Source organism: Telmatherina bonti (assembly GCF_933228915.1).
Source record: "Telmatherina bonti genome assembly, chromosome: 18".
NCBI classification, from domain to species: Eukaryota; Metazoa; Chordata; class Actinopteri; order Atheriniformes; family Telmatherinidae; genus Telmatherina; species Telmatherina bonti.
This window is the reverse complement of record NC_136616.1, coordinates 36,488,385-36,506,633: the sequence shown is the minus strand read 5'-3', so window position 1 is coordinate 36,506,633 and position 18,249 is coordinate 36,488,385. Positions and strand designations below refer to the sequence as shown.

The 18,249-nt window shown below is 49.4% G+C and overlaps 1 protein-coding gene across 1 annotated transcript; it reads left to right on the top strand.

Moving 5' to 3' along the window:
- The first annotated feature begins 7,039 nt into the window (after window positions 1-7,039).
- Window positions 7,040-16,418, top strand: toporsb (topoisomerase I binding, arginine/serine-rich b). The gene is made up of 4 exons (XM_079257883.1): window positions 7,040-7,114; window positions 8,804-11,178; window positions 12,941-13,069; window positions 13,758-16,418. Exons 2-4 carry the CDS (start codon window positions 8,807-8,809, stop codon window positions 15,511-15,513), a joined length of 4,257 nt encoding a protein of 1,418 aa, XP_079114009.1. The 5' UTR covers window positions 7,040-7,114; window positions 8,804-8,806; the 3' UTR covers window positions 15,514-16,418.
- Window positions 16,419-18,249: the final 1,831 nt, after the last annotated feature.

The following is an 18,249-nucleotide window of genomic DNA, read 5'->3' as shown; positions in this document are numbered from 1 at the left end:
GTTCTCAAACCATTTACAAAAACCAGTCGAGCGTGACCTTAGTCTAGAGAGAATTTGTGGTTCTAAAGAACAAAACCTGCCGCGTTGCATCAAACTTAGCTGTGAAAGGATAAAATGTCCGTGTTTTAGCGTCTTACTTCTGCTTGTAGGGTTAGAAATGAAATGTTGTACTTCTCATTCCAACAGTAGAAGAAAAATAAAACTTCCTCCTCTTCTCGCAGATGGAACAGTCCATCTTCACGTTAACGTTTGACTAAGATTGACAACACTCGAGCTGAGGCGTTTTTACTTTATAAATGAAACTTTTAAGCTCCGCCCCTTCCCTCTCTGCTGTGCTTCAGCTCCGCCTCTGAAGCTCCGAAATTTGGCGGTTACATCATAACCTGAACTTTTCCCAACAAGATTCAGAGACGGAAAGATTTCATCAGATGTTCTGATGCCAAAATGAGCTTACGGAAATCAACCAGAATTCAAATCTGTTGCCAGGCAACATGACAACACAGAAATAGTCACTTGACTTGATCTAAACCAGAGGTCTCCGACTCCGAGGTTTTCCATGTATCCTTTCTCCAACACAGCTGATTCAAACTATTGATTGTTTGAGCAGAAGCTGATTGGCTGTTGGATCCATTTAATTTGATGCCGGTGTGTTGAAGCAGGAATACATGGAAACCTGCTGGACTGCGGACCTCGTAGGACTGAGATGGAGACCTTCGATCTAAACGTTAACTGGTGGTCTTCATGGGGGGAACCGAGTGTGTGGCTTCAGTTATTTCCACTCGAGACGTGTCAATACTTATAAATCTGATCAACGGCATCAAGATGAACCAGAAGCTGAAGGTTTTGAAGTTTTTATTTTGTTGAAGGAAGCAAATTTAAGTTTTATTTTTCTTAACTGTCTCTTTGCAAATGTATTTAGTTTGTGTTCAAATCATAGTTTGATCAATATTATTGATGTTTGTGTTTGTTAATCTGAGACAACAGGATCGATATAAACAGTTTGTCAGCAGCATAGACCGTATATGAAAGATAGACGAAGCCTCCGGTGGTTAAAAGTGAAGCCTATGCGGAAGTGCATAAAACTGCAGTTCCCCCTTAATCCACTAGGGGCTGCAAAATAGAGCAAATCCCCATAGACTCCCATGTTAAAAAGGCCAACTTCACAGCAGAAATAAACATGTTTACAGCAGGAATAAACATGTTTACAGCAGGAATAAACATGTTTACTGCAGAAATAAACATGTTTACAGCAGGAATAAACATGTTTACTGCAGAAATAAACATGTTTACTGCAGAAATAAACATGTTTACAGCAGGAATAAACATGTTTACAGTCTGGTACAAAAATCCATTTTAGGTTTAATAGATCAGGTTTACCTTCATGACAACTGTGGGGGAAGTGAATTCTTTTCTAACTCACCCGTTTAAAAGTAATTTAATCTCGAAATTTGTCATATTTAGGGGCGTGTCCTTTTGATTGACAGGTACACGATCTCCCACTTCAAGTCAGAAGAACGTAGAACAACCGCGGTTTTTAGCCGGTTAACAACGTGACTTAGCTTTAGCCCGCTTACCTCCGTTAGCTGGTTAGCTCCTGTTATCTCCGGGTTAGCTCGGTTAGCTCTTAGCTACAGAAAGCTCAGAGTTCGCTAGATGTCAATCATCCACCATGACGCTCACAGCCCCCCTCTCAGCTCCACCTGCCCATATTTGTATTTTCCAGGCGAGACGACGCGCATGCCCCTGCCAAGATGGCAATGGTAGGAACCGCCCACCGAGCTTCAATTCAGCTCTTCAGAAACCTACGGGTGACGTCACGGAGGCTCCGCCCATCTTTTTAATATACAGTCTATGGTCAGCAGGAAGTAGAAACTGATGTTTAAGTTTTCAGTGTTTTTACTTTAAAATTAATAAACGACCTCGGCGCCAAACTGCGTCCTTTTTCTCGCTGCTTTCTGCATTACATGTTTTAATAATTACCGAAAGAAACATTGTAAAATGATCCAAAGTTTCGGAGATTAAAATTTATTTTAAAATGCTGCATGTATAAACATTCACGTCACACCTGTCGGCAGATGGACGAGAGGCTTGTGAACTGGTTAGCAGCCAAGATGGTCGACACGCTGACAGCTGGACGAGAGGAAGAGGATGCTGAGATCCAGCAACACACCAGCAAATCAGACTGCACCAGAAATCAAAACTAGAATCTCGTCTTTTAGATGTTTCGTAGCTTCAAACCTTCCAACGGCGTAAAAATCTTCACGTCTTTGTCCTTTAAACGGCTGCAGTGTGAAGGTTTCTGTCTCATCTGCATGAACATGAGGACAGCTGCAGGAGGCAGCTCGCTGTTCATCCACACACACACACACCAGCTTTATGTATCCCTGTCCGGTTCCTCCACAGTTTCACAGCGATCAACACGTAAAACACCGTCTGCAAAGAAGATTTTTTCTCGTAGCTTCAAGCTGAAGTGGAAGAAAATGTGTTTGAACTGGAAGTCCTGGGAGACATACTGGGACAAGACGGAGCTGCTGGGAACGAGGAGAAGAGGCTGAAGAGAGCTTTTAATTACAGATGGGACCCAGCGTGTGTGCGTGTGTGTGTGTTTGAAGTGGTTTTAATAGAATGGGTACTCACTCTCTCTCATTATGCTCCTCATTCTCTTTTTAGCTCGCTCGTCCTCCATTCTGCTGAGAGCATTAACACATCTGAGGACTCGCTTCAAACCCAGCGTGTGTGTGTGTGTGTGTGTGTCGGCGGTTTTAGTTACTGAATACATCAGAAGCGCACCATAATAACACACCTGAACCTGCAGACACACAGCGACCTGCATGAAGACGCTTCCTGTCAGGACTTTCCACCAATCAGAGAGCTTCAGCTGACGGTAACGTCCAATCAGGAGCCGCCAAAGATCAATAAGTGATCGGAAAGTTCTGCTTATGGCGGACCAAAAGAAGCTGCAGCCATGTTGTTACACACTTACTGCTCAGCTTGTCAGATTATACTCCTGATTGATCCTGTTTTGCTTCTACAGATGTAGCAGATGTTCCATTTAGTTTCCTTTTTCTTCTCCTGATCCTCCTGTTTCTCTTCTTCCCTCCTGCAGCTCCAGCAGTAAATCTAAACTTAGAAATGTCTAAATTACAGATCAATAACTACAAATCAAGAGGAGGCACATTTCTACCACCAAGCTGCTCACAGGAACTTATTCGTCAACGTAACGAAGCAGCTGAACGATCGTCCTCATGATGTCGGGCATGACAAGTTTAAATAACAAACTCCAGACGTAGGCGGAGTCTGTGTGTAGCCACGCCCATTTGACACGCCCACATTTTCATACAAACTTTTATTCCAGCCTGAAAGTAAAAAACAATAGAAACAGTAAAAACATAAATTAAATCTGCTGACCCCCCCGACCCAACCTCAGGTCCAAACATCAACCACTAAAGCAGAGATCATCAGGTGTGCTCGGAGAAATAACACAATTTCACCTGGTTGGTCTAAAAGCAGTTCTGTGTTCATCCAAACAGGATCTCCACACGAGGATCTCCTGAATCCCGGGGGGTGAGTCCACACGAGGATCTCCTGAATCCCGGGGGGTGAGTCCACACGAGGATCTCCTGAATCCCGGGGGGTGAGTCCACACGAGGATCTCCTGACCTTCAGAGAACTTTTTACAGATGTTTCGTTTTTAGGACGATCCTTCAGATCCAGTTTGGTCCAGATTTAGATCCAGTCTGAAGCGTCACACCGTCCTCCTCGCTCCTCCTCGTTCCTCCTCGCTCCTCCTGGAAGTCATCCTGACTCTGTCCTCTCCTGAGAAGCCGTCTGTCCATCAGGTCAGTCTACCAGAGGTGTCAGGACAGGGACGGATAAATCATCACCATCATCACCATCATCATGGGTGGAAGGAGGTGAAGTTATCACAAAGGAAAAGAACAAGATGCTGTTTGAGTCCTGAACACGCTGCTCTTCATCAGTTTCATCCTCCGACATGCAGACAGCGGACAAACTGCTTCCTTCAGCTGAGTTATGAAGAAAAGACCCGACGTGACGAATGTTTGATTCCAGCCATCTGACATTTTATGTTCTGACCCTCTTCGTCTCTTCCTCCTGCTGCTGCCTCAGACTTCTCGTGATGCTGCTGTGGACCGTCTCTCAGCACACTGAAGGATTCTGGGTAGTTTCTACAGCAGCCAGACTGAAGTTTCCTTACCGGAGCGGAGGAGTTGTCGGGCTCGACGTCTGCCTGTCAGAGGAGGAGACGCATAAACATCCAGGTGGACGTTTACACAGAACACCGCGATGTCCCGGTGTTGGGTCAGACAGCACAGAGAGGTTCTGGTTGGTCCCGTATGTTCAGGACGTGGCAGAGAAACGCGAGGAGATGTCTGAGCTTCGTCCAGCCGACGATGGAAACACTTCAGTCTGATCTTCTTCCCAAACCTCAGCATTTCTCTCAGCTTTAGTCCAACCTGCTGCAGGTGGGTTAAAGCTCGGCGGACCCACCTGGAGCTGCGGCGGGTTCACCGTCAGTCCTGGCGCCGGACGGCGGTCCTCGTCTCCAGCTGCCAATGGGCTGCGATCCTGCTGGCGTAGATCACGTAGGACCAGGACAGAACCACCACGGCCAGCAGGAGCTGGAGGACAGAGAGGAGTCGGGAGGTAAACCCTCATCTTCATCGTATCCATGGCAACGTGACTGATCAATGAAAAGAAGCTGAAACTTTGACTTGTCTTGTTTTAATGTTATTTATGACTAAAAGTAGAAAATGTTCCTCCAACGGGATCTATGTGACGAAGCGGGGAATAACAGCTGCATGAAAAACACTTATAAATGATGTTTGTTGTCTTATTTTACCTTAAAAATCACTGGATTAGTTTAATCCCGATTTTAAGTAATTTTATTCATTTATTTTTTAGCTTTGGTTCAGGTAGGAAACTTAAAATACTGAAACTTAAAATACTGGGAAACTTAATATTCCGGATCAAAATGAAGTGAGGAAAACCAAAGAGACTGAATTCCTAAGAAACATTAAGAAATAAAGATTATTTTACATAAAAAGCAGACTCCACTAATAATGGAGGTATATACGAGTAATAAGTTATTAATAATGAGCAGATTTATAATAAACTTTATTCTCACCGTTTAATGCGCCGTGATGCTAAGATAACAGTTAGCGCTTTAATCTGGTAAATTAACAAAGTTTTACAATAAAACGAGTGTAGAAATGTTACCAGAGAATAAATCCAGTCCAGAGTCCGTCTGCTGACCGCCTCCATCTTTTTATTAAATCCAGAAAACAGCTGAAACTCGACAAAACAACTAAAACTCGGGTCAACAATTTAAACTTCACAGACAGGTTGGTTTGTTTACGATTCTTCTTCTTCTTCTACTGGTATTAATGTCTGCAAACATAGACATATGTTGTACATTGTACACTGGAGAGTGAACCAGCGTCTCCGCCATATTGGATGGGTATCCGCGTTCGAGTCTTGCTGCAGAGTCAACGTAGTTTCCCGAAATAACTGTTTTCTTTTTAACAACGCGTATATATTACACACAAAACAAAACACTTTTCTACTTGGCGGATGTTTGCGAGTGTTTTTCTAGGGACCTTTTTAATTGCACAGTTTTGATACAATACTTTACTTTCAGATTTTGTACAACTGTATCTTTATATTGATAAATTTATAAATGTAAATAAAAGAAAGAGTCAAGTCAACCATAGTCAACAGAAAGCAGCAACTATTCCTGTATTTTGTTCAGCATACAGTTGCAATAACCGGCGAAATATTGAAAGCAGTTCGTGTGGAATTACATTTCACAAGGTTGAATAATAATTTATGTGACCAGATAAAAATAGACAAATCCAAATGTATCAATAAACAATCAAACATGTTAGTATCAAATTTATCTATGCATTTATTTATAACTACTTTATGACTTTGTTAAATAGCATTATGAAAATATTTTATCATAAAAACGCATAGTTTTAAATGTTTTACAATTATCTGTATCATAACAATATCTCTGACCTTTCTAACAAATCAAACTGAGAAAAATTAAGTAAAAATTTGTGAAGTTATTTTCTTACAAATAAATGCATTCGGGAGACCCATTCAAGATGGCGGTGAGATACTATGCGGTGTCTATGTATATTATGTCTATGGTCTGCACCACCACTACTTCTTCTTCTACGCTGCGGTTTGAACAGCCTCGAGATGCAACATCGCCATCTTGTGCTAAAAAAAAAAAAAAAAAAGATAAAATTACAACTTTTCAAAACATTAGTGTTAAAATCATTCTCTGCCTACTATATTACATAATACTCCAATTATTCCAAATTTATAGGGCTTATGTATCGTCTTCTGGTCATAAATAAATAATCAAGGAGGAAAGTATTGAACGGGACTTTGATTTCAGATTAATATTATCTGTCATTACTTTTTTTCCCCTGAAAAATATACAGGAAAGATAGTAAAAATACACATACTACAACAAACACTTTAAATTTACATTTTTAAATAATAATTAAAGAGAGGTCAGAAAATCAAACACCTGAAACTGTGATGCGGGGAAGAAATTTAAAGTCATTTATTGATCATTTTACTGTAAAAGTACAATGTAAAACCATGAGAGTATGACACATTTCGGATAAATAATTATTATTTTTACATATGACAGTTTTACATAAACACTGAATAAAAACCATGAGGTGGAAAACTTCACAAAGCTGCACAATCAGAATGAACCATTTTAGTATTTATTGATTATTTAAGCTACAAAAAAGTTATTTTAAGAAGTTAACATATATTAGATATGTTTATTTGTTTGTTTGTTTTCGTCACAAAAGAAATAAAGAAACAGAAAAAAATGGACCCATAATGCACCGCGGCCTCCGCTCTGCTCCAGCTGTAGCCTCGCTCCGAGCGACACAAATGTCTCCGTTTTAACCGGAATCCAGTTAAAATCTGCTCCACACGGTGCTGATCAGTAGACCGGCATCACATTCATCGGCTAATGCCGCCGACGGCGCGGAATTCCTCCCGGAGAAGGAGACAGAAGGCGGATGAGGAGGTCCCGAAACCAGCCGGAGAGTCTTCTGCTCAGGTCCAGGAAGCTAATCAAGCTAACAGCGTTATCATGCTAGCAGGCTGGGGAAGAGTCAGAAACCTTAAAGGGGTTTGTTTTTCTACCACCGAGCTGCAGAGCATGTCAGATCAATGTCTCTTTATGCAGGCAGCTGTTACTGGTGTAACTGGTTAGAATCTCCTGTAGTAAAGTGGTTTTATTGGGAGAGGCAGCAGCTTTACCCGGTTAGCTAAATGCTAGCTGAAAGGTTGGTGCAGTGAAGATGGTCAGAAATACTCTGCAGTTTGGGTCACAGAAAAACCAGTTTGTGTTGCAGAAAAACCAGTCTGAGTTACAGAAATCCAGTAAGTGTTCCATAAAATCCAGTCTGAGTTACAGAAAAACCGCTAAAAGATATTATATAAACAGAAAGCAGGAAAGCAGAGTAAAATGATGTGTCTGTTGGTAAATATGGCTGAATTTAGCAGCTCATCCTTTAGAGCCGCTGGAGACTGGTTCCAGTTTCTGCTGGTTTGGTTAGTTTCAGTGGGAGGTTGAGTCCAGAGGCTCCTTTAAAGCCGCTGGAGACTGGAACTGGTTCCAGTTTCTACTGGTTAGTTTCACTGGAAGGCTGAGTCCAGAGGCTCCTTTAGAGCTGCTGGGACTGGTTCCAGTTTCTACTGGTTAGTTTCACTGGAAGGCTGAGTCCAGAGGCTCCTTTAGAGCTGCTGGAGGCTGGAACTGGTTCCAGTTTCTACTGGTTAGTTTCACTGGAAGGCTGAGTCCAGAGGCTCCTTTAGAGCTGCTGGAGGCTGGAACTGGTTCCAGTTTCTACTGGTTAGTTTCACTGGAAGGCTGAGTCCAGAGGCTCCTTTAGAGCTGCTGGGACTGGTTCCAGTTTCTACTGGTTAGTTTCACTGGAAGGCTGAGTCCAGAGGCTCCTTTAGAGCTGCTGGAGGCTGGAACTGGTTCCAGTTTCTACTGGTTAGTTTCACTGGAAGGCTGAGTCCAGAGGCTCCTTTAGAGCTGCTGGGACTGGTTCCAGTTTCTACTGGTTAGTTTCACTGGAAGGCTGAGTCCAGAGGCTCCTTTAGAGCTGCTGGGACTGGTTCCAGTTTCTACTGGTTAGTTTCACTGGAAGGCTGAGTCCAGAGGCTCCTTTAGAGCTGCTGGAGGCTGGAACTGGTTCCAGTTTCTACTGGTTAGTTTCACTGGAAGGCTGAGTCCAGAGGCTCCTTTAGAGCTGCTGGAGGCTGGAACTGGTTCCAGTTTCTACTGGTTAGTTTCACTGGAAGGCTGAGTCCAGAGGCTCCTTTAGAGCCGCTGGAGGCTGGAACTGGTTCCAGTTTCTACTGGTTAGTTTCACTGGGAGGTTGAGTCCAGAGGCTCCTTTAGAGCCGCTGGAGACTGGAACTGGTTCCAGTTTCTACTGGTTAGTTTCACTGGGAGGTTGAGTCCAGAGGCTCCTTTAGAGCTGCTGGGACTGGTTCCAGTTTCTACTGGTTAGTTTCACTGGAAGGCTGAGTCCAGAGGCTCCTTTAGAGCCGCTGGAGGCTGGAACTGGTTCCAGTTTCTACTGGTTAGTTTCACTGGAAGGTTCAGATATCTGGAGCTTGTTAGTTTCAGGTAAAAACTGTCTGAAAAGAGGACGTTCCAGGTGCAGAACTTCTATGTAAACCAGATCAGACGGAGAACTTAAGTCTCAATCCTCTCTTTCCGTTTGTTTAGGCGATGGCGCCAATGCGGATGAAGCTGCGTGTGCGTCGCCGTGACAATGCATCCGCCGCAGACGGAGAGCCGGAGAGGAGTCGGGAGGGCAGCAGAAGCAGCAGCAGGAGAAAAAACGCCGCTAAGAATGGATCAACAGTCGCCACCGCCTCCTCTTCCGTGACTCCTCCCGCCCCGACTGCCTCCGCGAGAGCCATGTTGGCGGCGGAGGAGGCGTCGCCCGACTCCAAGTGCCCGATCTGCCTGGACCGCTTCAACAACCTGGCGTACCTGGACCGCTGCCTGCACCGCTTCTGCTTCCCCTGCATCCAGGAGTGGTCGCACAACAAGGCGGAGTGTCCGCTCTGCAAGCAGCCCTTTGCCTCCATCCTGCACTCCGTCCGCGCCGAGAACGACTTCAAGGAGTACACGCTGCGGCCCATGCCCCCCAACAGCAGCGTGGCCGCCACCGTCGCCATGGTGGCTGCCATGGCGTCGGCGGCGCGGAGCGACCACCACATGAGGCTGATGCTGAGGCGGCACCGCGTGGCGGACGGCGGCGAAGCCACGACCAGGAGGCGCAGGAGAGAGAGGGGAGGGAGAGGCAGGGGGGGTGAGGAGAGAAGGGGGGTGTGGGAGTGGTACCTGGGCTCTCCTCTTCCTCCTCTTCCTCCTCTTCCTCACCACTTTCCGGCTTCCAACATCATCCCGGACGATGGCGAGGATGGCGAGGACGTGAGGGGAGCGGGCGATTCGTCGGAACGCGGGGTGATATTTGACGGCTTGGCCGGCCTCGGGGGGGCGTCGGCCCGTCCGACCCGCAGCCGGCGGGCGTCAGAGCGGCTGATGACCCGCCTGGCGGAGAGGCTGCAACAGCAGGGAGACGGCGGGATGGTCACCCGGATGAGGGAACGGGAGATGCTGGCGTTCCGCCGCATGCTCTACCAGTTCGCCATTCGAGTCCGAGGCGTTCCCGGAGTAACCGGTAACCAGGGGCAACAGCAGCGGGACATTTCGGCCGACAGCTTCCGTCGGTCCCCTTCCAGCCTGACCAGGCTCCGCCCCTGGCTGCGGCGGGAACTGGCGGTGCTGTACGGCGCCCACGGCTCGCTGGTGGACATCGTCCAGCGCATCATAATGGCGCGCCTCGCTCACCACGGCTTGGAGGACATGGCCACCATAGAAGAAGAGCTGAGGCCATTCCTGTTGGCGCGCACCGAGCACTTCGTGCACGAGCTTGTGAGCTTCGCCCGCTCGCCGCTCGACCTGGACGCGTACGACCAGCAGGCCGTCTACCAGCCGATGGCCGCCGACGTGGACCTGGACAGGCTCAGCACCTCCTCCGACGGCAGCTCCGTCATCGCCATATCGGAGGGCGAGGACGGCGAGCGGGGAGGCACGGCGGCGCGGGATTTGACTGATGACATCACCCAAACAGGAAGCGCCCTCAGCCTATCGGGCTGGGACGACGAAACACCAGGCCCCTCCTACTCCACCGCCGAGCCGTCCTGTTCGCTCCTGCCGACGTTCAGCCCCGCCCCTCAGGAGCTGGCCAATGAGGACGCAGGAGAGAAGGAGGGGGAGGACGAGTGTCTGATTGTCGGTTACAAGAAGCCGATGGCGGAACGGACGCCGGAACTGGTGCAGCTCTCCTCCGACAGCGAGGAGGAGAAGGAGGAGGAGCAGGCGGAGGTGAAGGCTCCGCCCCCTTTATACCTGCCCACAGTCCCGCCCTCCACGTCCGCCGCCTTCACCGAGGAGCAGGGCGCCGGCGAGAAGCCCGTCCAGGACGGGAGCGAGCAGCGGCCTCGTGGACGCTCGCGGTCGGGGAGTTCGGAGCGCAGCGGGAAGTCGGTGTGTTCGCTCAGCTCGCCGTCCAGGAAGCAGCCAGACGGCGAGGCGGATGGCGAGAGGAGGAGAAGGAGGAAGAGGAGGAGGAGGGAGCGGGACCGCAGTGGGATCCTCTCCAACCCAAACCGCTCCATCTACCCCGCCATGATGCGGCGCCGCTCCCCGTCGCCGTTCCAGTCCAGCGTGGACTCCGGCTCGCCGCTGCCGCCAAGCCCCGCCGACTCCACCTGGGACTTCCGAGGAGTCCAGATCTCCTCCCTCAGCTCCTCCAGCTCCTCGCCATTCCACTCCTTGTCCTCCTCACCCCTCTGCTCCTCCCAGCCCTCGCCGCCGCCCACCCCCAACGAGCACGCCCATCACGCCGAGAAACCCGGCGGGAAGAGGAAGTACAAGAGCCGCCACCTGGACAGCCACGCCAAGGACTCGTCATGGAGGCCGAGCCACGACTACCGCGGGGAGAGGATGAGGAAGAGGGAAGGAGGCAGGAGGAAGGACAGACGGAGGAGGGAGGTCTACAAGGAGAACAGCAGCTTGGGAGGAGAGAGGTGAGGTCCGTCATCAGGATACCGACATGCGAGCGTCCGAGACGTCAGGAAGCGCCGTTTACCGGAAAACAACTCATTTCAATCTGAAACGTTGCGGTCGGATGTTTGAACAGAAGAACGTCTTCGCTTTGCACCTGTCAGGCGACGCCGTCGGCAACAGAACGCCATGTTTGAAAGAGATTCCTGCAAAAACAGGAAGTTCTGGGGGGTTGAAGTGCACCTTATGGGGATTTTATGACCCAGAGTTTAAAGAAACTCTTTTAGAGCGGCTCTATTATGGCAAAAACTATAATCACGATTATTTTGACTGAAATTGAGATCTTGATTATTTAACACAATTATCCAGTATTTTTAGGGCTGCACGGTGGCACAGTGGTTAGCACTGTAGCCTCACAGCAAGATGGTCACTGGTTCAATCCTTGGCTGGGGAAAGGTTTGGTCAGTAGCCTTTCTATGTGGAGTTGGCATGTTCTCCCTGTGTATGCGTGGGTTCTCTCCGGGTTTTCCGGCTTCCTCCCACCGTCCAAAGACATGTTAGGTTAATTGGTTACCGATTGCCCATAGGAGTGAGTGGTTGTTTGTCTCTGTGTGTCCCTGCAATGGACTGGCGAGCTGTCCAGGGTGTACCCTGCCTTTTGCCCAAAGCCAGCTGGGATAGGCTCCAGCTTCCCCGTGACCCTGAATTGGATTAAGCGGTTCAGAAAATGAATGAATCCAGTATTTATAAACAACGCTGCGCGTCGTGGTGTTCTAGACCCCGTGTCGTGCATTATAACCATCTAATGTACGGTTCCCAGTTGTTTAATCCGCTTTTACCGCCAAACAACCGCTGTCAGGCTCAGAGGCGCCATGTAGGGAGGGGGTGATTAGGAAGATCTAAGGGCTCCATGATTTGATAGGGGCCCATAAATGATGTTCAAACTATTTCAGAAAATCATTAAACTTTAATTAAAAATAAGTTTTTTCAAAGGTTGTAATAAATTACAGCAGTAATATAAACTGATAAACCATTTATATTAAAATAACCTAGTTAGATGTCTGCACTGTGATTTAACCCTTTATAGGGCACTCAATGAAATATCTTCTGATTAGAAATATTAACCTAAACTTGTCCTTCTGGTCTGAACCAAGACCTCCGTTCTGTCTTCAAGCAGAATGTGAAGGAAAACAAAGTGATGGAAAATAGTCACTTGCCCCATAAAGGGTTAAACACATCCCTAGATCTTTATTATTCCCATGAAAAGCTTTTTTTTCATCAGCTTGAAGCAAAAACAAAAATCTAAATTTTCCGATCAGGTGGTGGGGTCTCTGCCGTTTTCTTTTATCGAGCCTAAAATGTCCTGGCGGCGCTCCGGGTCAGGCTACAGTGCGTTTCTCTCATTCACCTGTTCAAAGACAGCTGATTAACGCGTTGCTATGGTGCCCTGTCGTCATAGCAACCCTAACCAGCAGGCCCTGTCGTCATAGCAACCCTAACCAGCGTCGTAGTAACCCAAACCAGTAGGTCCTGTCACCGTAGCAACCCTAACCAGCAGACCCTGTCGTCGTAGCAACCCTAACCAGCAGGCCCTGTCGTCATAGCAACCCTAACCAGCAGCCCAGTAACAGCTGTGTTTGTAACACTGGAATCACACGTGCATACTGGGACCATGTCCACAGCTGATTTTGGCCGCCGCTCTCCAGCGCGAGCTGTAGCTGCAGTGGAAACGAATAAAAAAGTCTTTCTGTTGCTTCTGGTTCTTGTCTCCTGCCTGCGGTCCAGCAGCAGCAGGAGGTCCAGGGACGACCGGAGTCCCAGCGTGGAGATCATCTACGAAGGCACCATCAGCGCAGCACAGCCTTCATCGCGGAAACGCCGCCGCAGACGCCATCGCAGGATGCAGCAGAGCAGGTAGGATGGGACCGCCAAACAGTTGCCATGACAACTGTGATGCTTGTGGAACCTGAGTCGACCTGCAGGTCTAAACGCCACCAGCAGGAGGAGACAGGCGACCTTCAGCGGGAAGATGCTAATTAGCACATCTGTAATTATTTCCTCTGTTTAAATCCAAATTTATATTTTTTAATCCAGATTTTACAGATTCCAGATTCTTTTTCCTCTTTTTTCTTGTTTGTCATTTTGTTTTTTTTTATTAATACATTTAGTTTACTTTCTTTTTCTTTTTAGTTTTTTCTTTTTTTAAATTATTTAAAGATTTTTTTTCCTGATTTCTTCTCCAGCATTTTTTTTTACAATAAATTTATTTTTTTTTACTTTTTAGTCTTAGTTTTCTATTTTAAATAGTTCAATATTTTTTCATGATTTCTTCTCTTTAGCATGATCTGCTTAATTAATTCCTTTATTTTTCCTCCTTACATACATGTGAAAGTGTTTGTGTTTCAGCTTGTTGTGCGATAAACTCGTGTTTCTGCGTGAAGGAGAACATTTAATCCGACGACGTTCTGATTCGCTGCTGAACACATTTTATTATTTTCATGCTGTGACCTGCTGAGACGAAGCAGTCTGATTGGTTGGTTTTATCTGTGTCAACGGGACATAGAACCGTTCTCTCATCATGCTTCCTGATCTTCTGTCTCAGTTCTCCAGTGATCATCACCCTGGACAGCGACAGTAGCCATGACAACACCAACAACACCAAGACGAACAGCGGCAGCAGCAGTCCACTCAGCAGCCAGCAGACCGTCGACTTCTCTGACCTTCCTCCTCTCCCGACCGTCCACTCCGCTGCCATCAGCGCCAACCCGGATGCAGATCTTGGGGATCTTCCGGCCGACATCTTGGACCACGAATCCGACGGCTCGGAGGCGGCGTCGCCGGGGGCGCCCAGGACAGCCGGTCGAATCCACATCCACAGTGACGACAGCGACGTGGACGTGGAGAAGGTGGAGGACTGCGGCCTGCCACACGATGATGAAACGGGGGGTGATGACAGGAAGGTTTCCATGGCAACGGCTGGGGGGCAGGAACACCCGTCAGACAGAAACCTGCTGGCCGCCATCCTCTGTGACCTGAACCAGCTCTCGGCGTCCAGACGGGACTTTTCCCTGAGCAGAGACCGCCGCGGCGAGTCCAGTCCGGCTCATCAGAACCAGAACAGCTGGCTCACCAAGTCCAGACCCAAGGTCCGGTATCAGAACAAGACATGCTCCTCCGGCTCGTCGCCGCCGCTTCTGGAGCTGGTGAAGGACGTGAGGAACGTCCTGCCGCTCCTCAGACCGCTGCAAAACTCGCCGCCGCCGTTAAAGCACAAAGACGCCAGGAGTCCGCAGCAGCCCCCCGTCTTTCCCAAAGACCTCCACCCACCTTCCTCCGACCCTGATCCGGTTCTGCTCGGCCCAGACAAGCGCGCCATCCCCCCCATCGCCACCCTGAAGAGACACTTCACCAGCAGCCTGTCCCTGAGAGGAGAGCTGCCATCGACCAGCAGCACGCCGCCCTCTCTGACCGCTGCCACTCCACGTCAGGACTTCCACCTTCCCTCCACAGAGTCACATTCCAGCTGTGACCAGTTGGATCCCAGGATTTCCTCCAGTTGTACCAGATGGTCCACAGACGGCCCGGTGTTCACCGTGTCCACCTCTGGAGGCGGCGAGATGGAGAGCCCGGCTGGCCACCATCCACCCGGGTGGGGTGGCGTTTTCTCAGGAACAAACTGTAACGATGTCATTCCAGTTCCACACTGTCCTGGTCCCGGTCCTGGCCACGACTCTGGATTATCCAGAAAGAAGATTCTGCTCGGTAAAATCCGATCAGTGCCAACGGAGACGAGCGGTACCTCATCGCTAACTCACCTCCACCCTGAGAGTCCTGGTCCTCCTCCAGACCTCTATCCTGAAAGTCCTGGTCCTCCTCCAGACCCCCATCCTGAATGTCCTGGTCCTCCTCCAGACCCCTATCCTGAATGTCCTGGTCCTCCTCCAGACCCCTATCCTGAATGTCCTGGTCCTCCTCCAGACCCCTGTCCTGAATGTCCTGGTCCTCCTCCAGACCCCTATCCTGAATGTCCTGGTCCTCCTCCAGACCTCCTCTCCTCCATTGTAGCCTCAGGACGGAAGGAAAGCCACATTCCCGCCGGTGAACACCCGAACCACGCAGCCTTATCCCCGACTCCCACCGTCAACTCCCGCACTTCGCACATAAAGGGCACTTCTGGGTCGGAACTGGGCCTGAAACCACGGTCCGACCTTCTCCGCCAGTGTCAGAAGTACTGTGAGCCCGGCTCCGACCCCCTCCAACCCCCCAAACTCCTCCCAGACAATCACATCACTACTGAGTGTAAACAGGCCGAGACGCAGTCCGGTACCCCTGCTGGTCTGGACTCTCTGAAGACTTAACATGTAAAGATGATTTTTGTTTATTTTTTTCTTTGTTTGTTGCTTTTAGATGTGACCAAATTCCACCATGTTTGTTTGTGTTTCCGGGACGATGAGAAGTTTTACTTGATTTGATTTGAAGATATTTATATTTTTATTTGCTGGTTTCTGAGCTGCTTTGTGGGAGTCTAGCGCTCCTCGAGAAACAAGAACAAACTATAAAAATAATAAAAGTTCAGAACAATTCAGGGAAAAAAATTATGTGATGTGTGGACAACCCGATGCATGATGTGGACTGTGGACTTGTTCCTACAGGTAGACGACCCATTGCAACGGGTGGACGACTTGTTTTGACGGGTGGACGACCCGTTGTGATGGGTGGACGGCTCGTTGCGACAGGTGGATGACCCGTTGCGACGGATGGATGATCTGTCATGACGGGTGGACGACCTTTCATGACGGGTGGACGACCTGTCCGAACAGGTGGACAACTTGTGACGGGTGGACGACCCGATGCGACGGGTGGGATGGATAGACGACCCGTTGCAACGGGTTGACGACTTGACGGGATGGGTGGACGACCTGTTATGACAGGTGGATGACATGTTGCAACGGGTGGACGACCCGTTGCGACAGTTGGACGACCTGTTCTGACGGGTGGACAACTTGTTTCAACGGGTTGACGACCCGTTGCGACAGTTGGACGACCTGACGGGACGGGTTGACGACCTGTTCTGACGGGTGGACTGTGATCCTGTTGCGACGGGCGGACGACTGTAGTGACGGGTGGACAGCCCTATGGGGACGGGTGGACAACACATAGATTTTATTCTCCTTCAGGGACATGAAAGGAGTTCTGAGACGCGACACAAGCGGACTGAACTGGATCTGTTGACGCAAGAAAAACCGACTCGTCCTTTTGTCATGATGGCGGTAAACAGCGAGGCAGGTTCTGTTGGAACATCTCAATAAAGATTTGATGGGAAAGTCTGCTGTGTTCTGGTTCTGATCCATTTGTTTGAGAAAAATTGATTCACAACTTTTATCACTTCGATATGTAAACTTATCGTACCTTTCAGGGGGCGGCGTTCTGCAGGTCGTCTACCTGTCGATGTTTTACTGCAGCAACACCTGCTTCACATGAACAGGTCATCAACACAACTGATCAACAAGTTTCTCGTCTCGTCTTCATGCCGCTTATCCGGGGTCGGGTCGCGGGGGCAGCAGCCTAAGCAGGGAAGCCCAGACTTCCCTCTCCCTAGCCACATTTGCCAACTCTGCGGGGGGGATCCTGAGGCGTTCCCAGGCCAGCCGAGAGATATAATCACTCCAGCGTGTCCTGGGTCTCCTCCCAGAGGGACGTGCCTGGAGCACCTCACCAGTGAGGCATACAGGAGGCATCCTGACAAGATGCCCAAGCCTCCTCAACTGGTTCCTCTTGATGCGGAGGAGCAGCGGCTCTACTTTGATCTCCTCCCGGATGACCGAGCTCCTCACCCTATCTCTAAGGGAGAGCCTGGCCACCCTGCGGAGGAAACTCATTTCAGCCGACTGGATACGAGATCCCGTTCTTTCGGTCACGACCCACAGCTCATGACCATAGGTGAGGGTAGGAACGTAGATCGACTGGTAAATCGAGAGCTTCGCCTTCTGGCTCAGCTCCTTCTTCACCACGACAGACCGGCGCAGAGTCCGCATTACTGCAGACGCCGCACCGATCCGTCTGTCGATCTCGCGCTCCATCCTTCACTCACTCGTGAACAAGACCCCGAGATATTTAAACTCCTCCACTTAAGGCTGAACCTCACTCCCGACCTGGAGAGGGCAATCCACCCTATTCCGGCTGAGCACCATGGTCTCAGACTTGGAGTGCTGATTCTCATCCCAGCCGCTTCAGACTCGGCCGCGAATTGCTCAAGCGAGAGCTGGAGATCACAAGCAGATGAAGCCAACTGGACCGCGTCATCTGCAAAAAGCAGGGACCCAATCCTGAGACCACCAAGTCGGATCCCCAGAACACCTCTGCTGCCCCTAGAAATTCTGTCCATATAAGTTATGAACAGAATTGGTGATAAAAGGGCGGAGTCTAACCCTCACCAAAAACAACTTACTACTGGCAATGTAGACCAAGCGCTGACACCTGTCGTACAGGGACCGGACAGCTCGCACAAGGGGGTTCGATACCCCATACTCCCGGAGTACCCCCCACAGGAGCCCCCGGGGGATACGGTCGAACGCCTTCTCCAGGTCCACAATGCACATGTAGACTGGTTGGGCAAACTCCCATGTCCAGCGGCACTGTCCCCGGTGTCCATGCGATCCTGCAGAGGCGTGTCAGCCAGGACAGTCCCACAGCATCCAGAGCCTTAAAGAACTCCGGGCGGATCTCGTCCACCCCCGGGGCCTTCCCGCCAAGGAGCTTTTTGACCACCTCAGCGACTTCAGCCCCAGAGATAGGAGAGTCCACCCCTGAGTCCCCCAGCTCTGCTTCCTCATTGGAAGAACTGTTGGTAGGATTGAGGAGGTCTTCGAAGTATTCCTTCCACCGACCCACAACATCACGAGTTGAGGTCAGAAGCTCCCCATATCCACTGTACATAGTGTTGATGGAGCACTGCTTCCCCCTCCTGAGCCGCCGGATGGTGGACCAGAATCGCCTCGAAGCCATCCGAAAGTCTTTCTCCATGGCCTCGCCGAACTGAGTCCAACTATATCTAGCCGGAACCGCTCAACCTCGCGCACAAGCTCAGGCTCCTT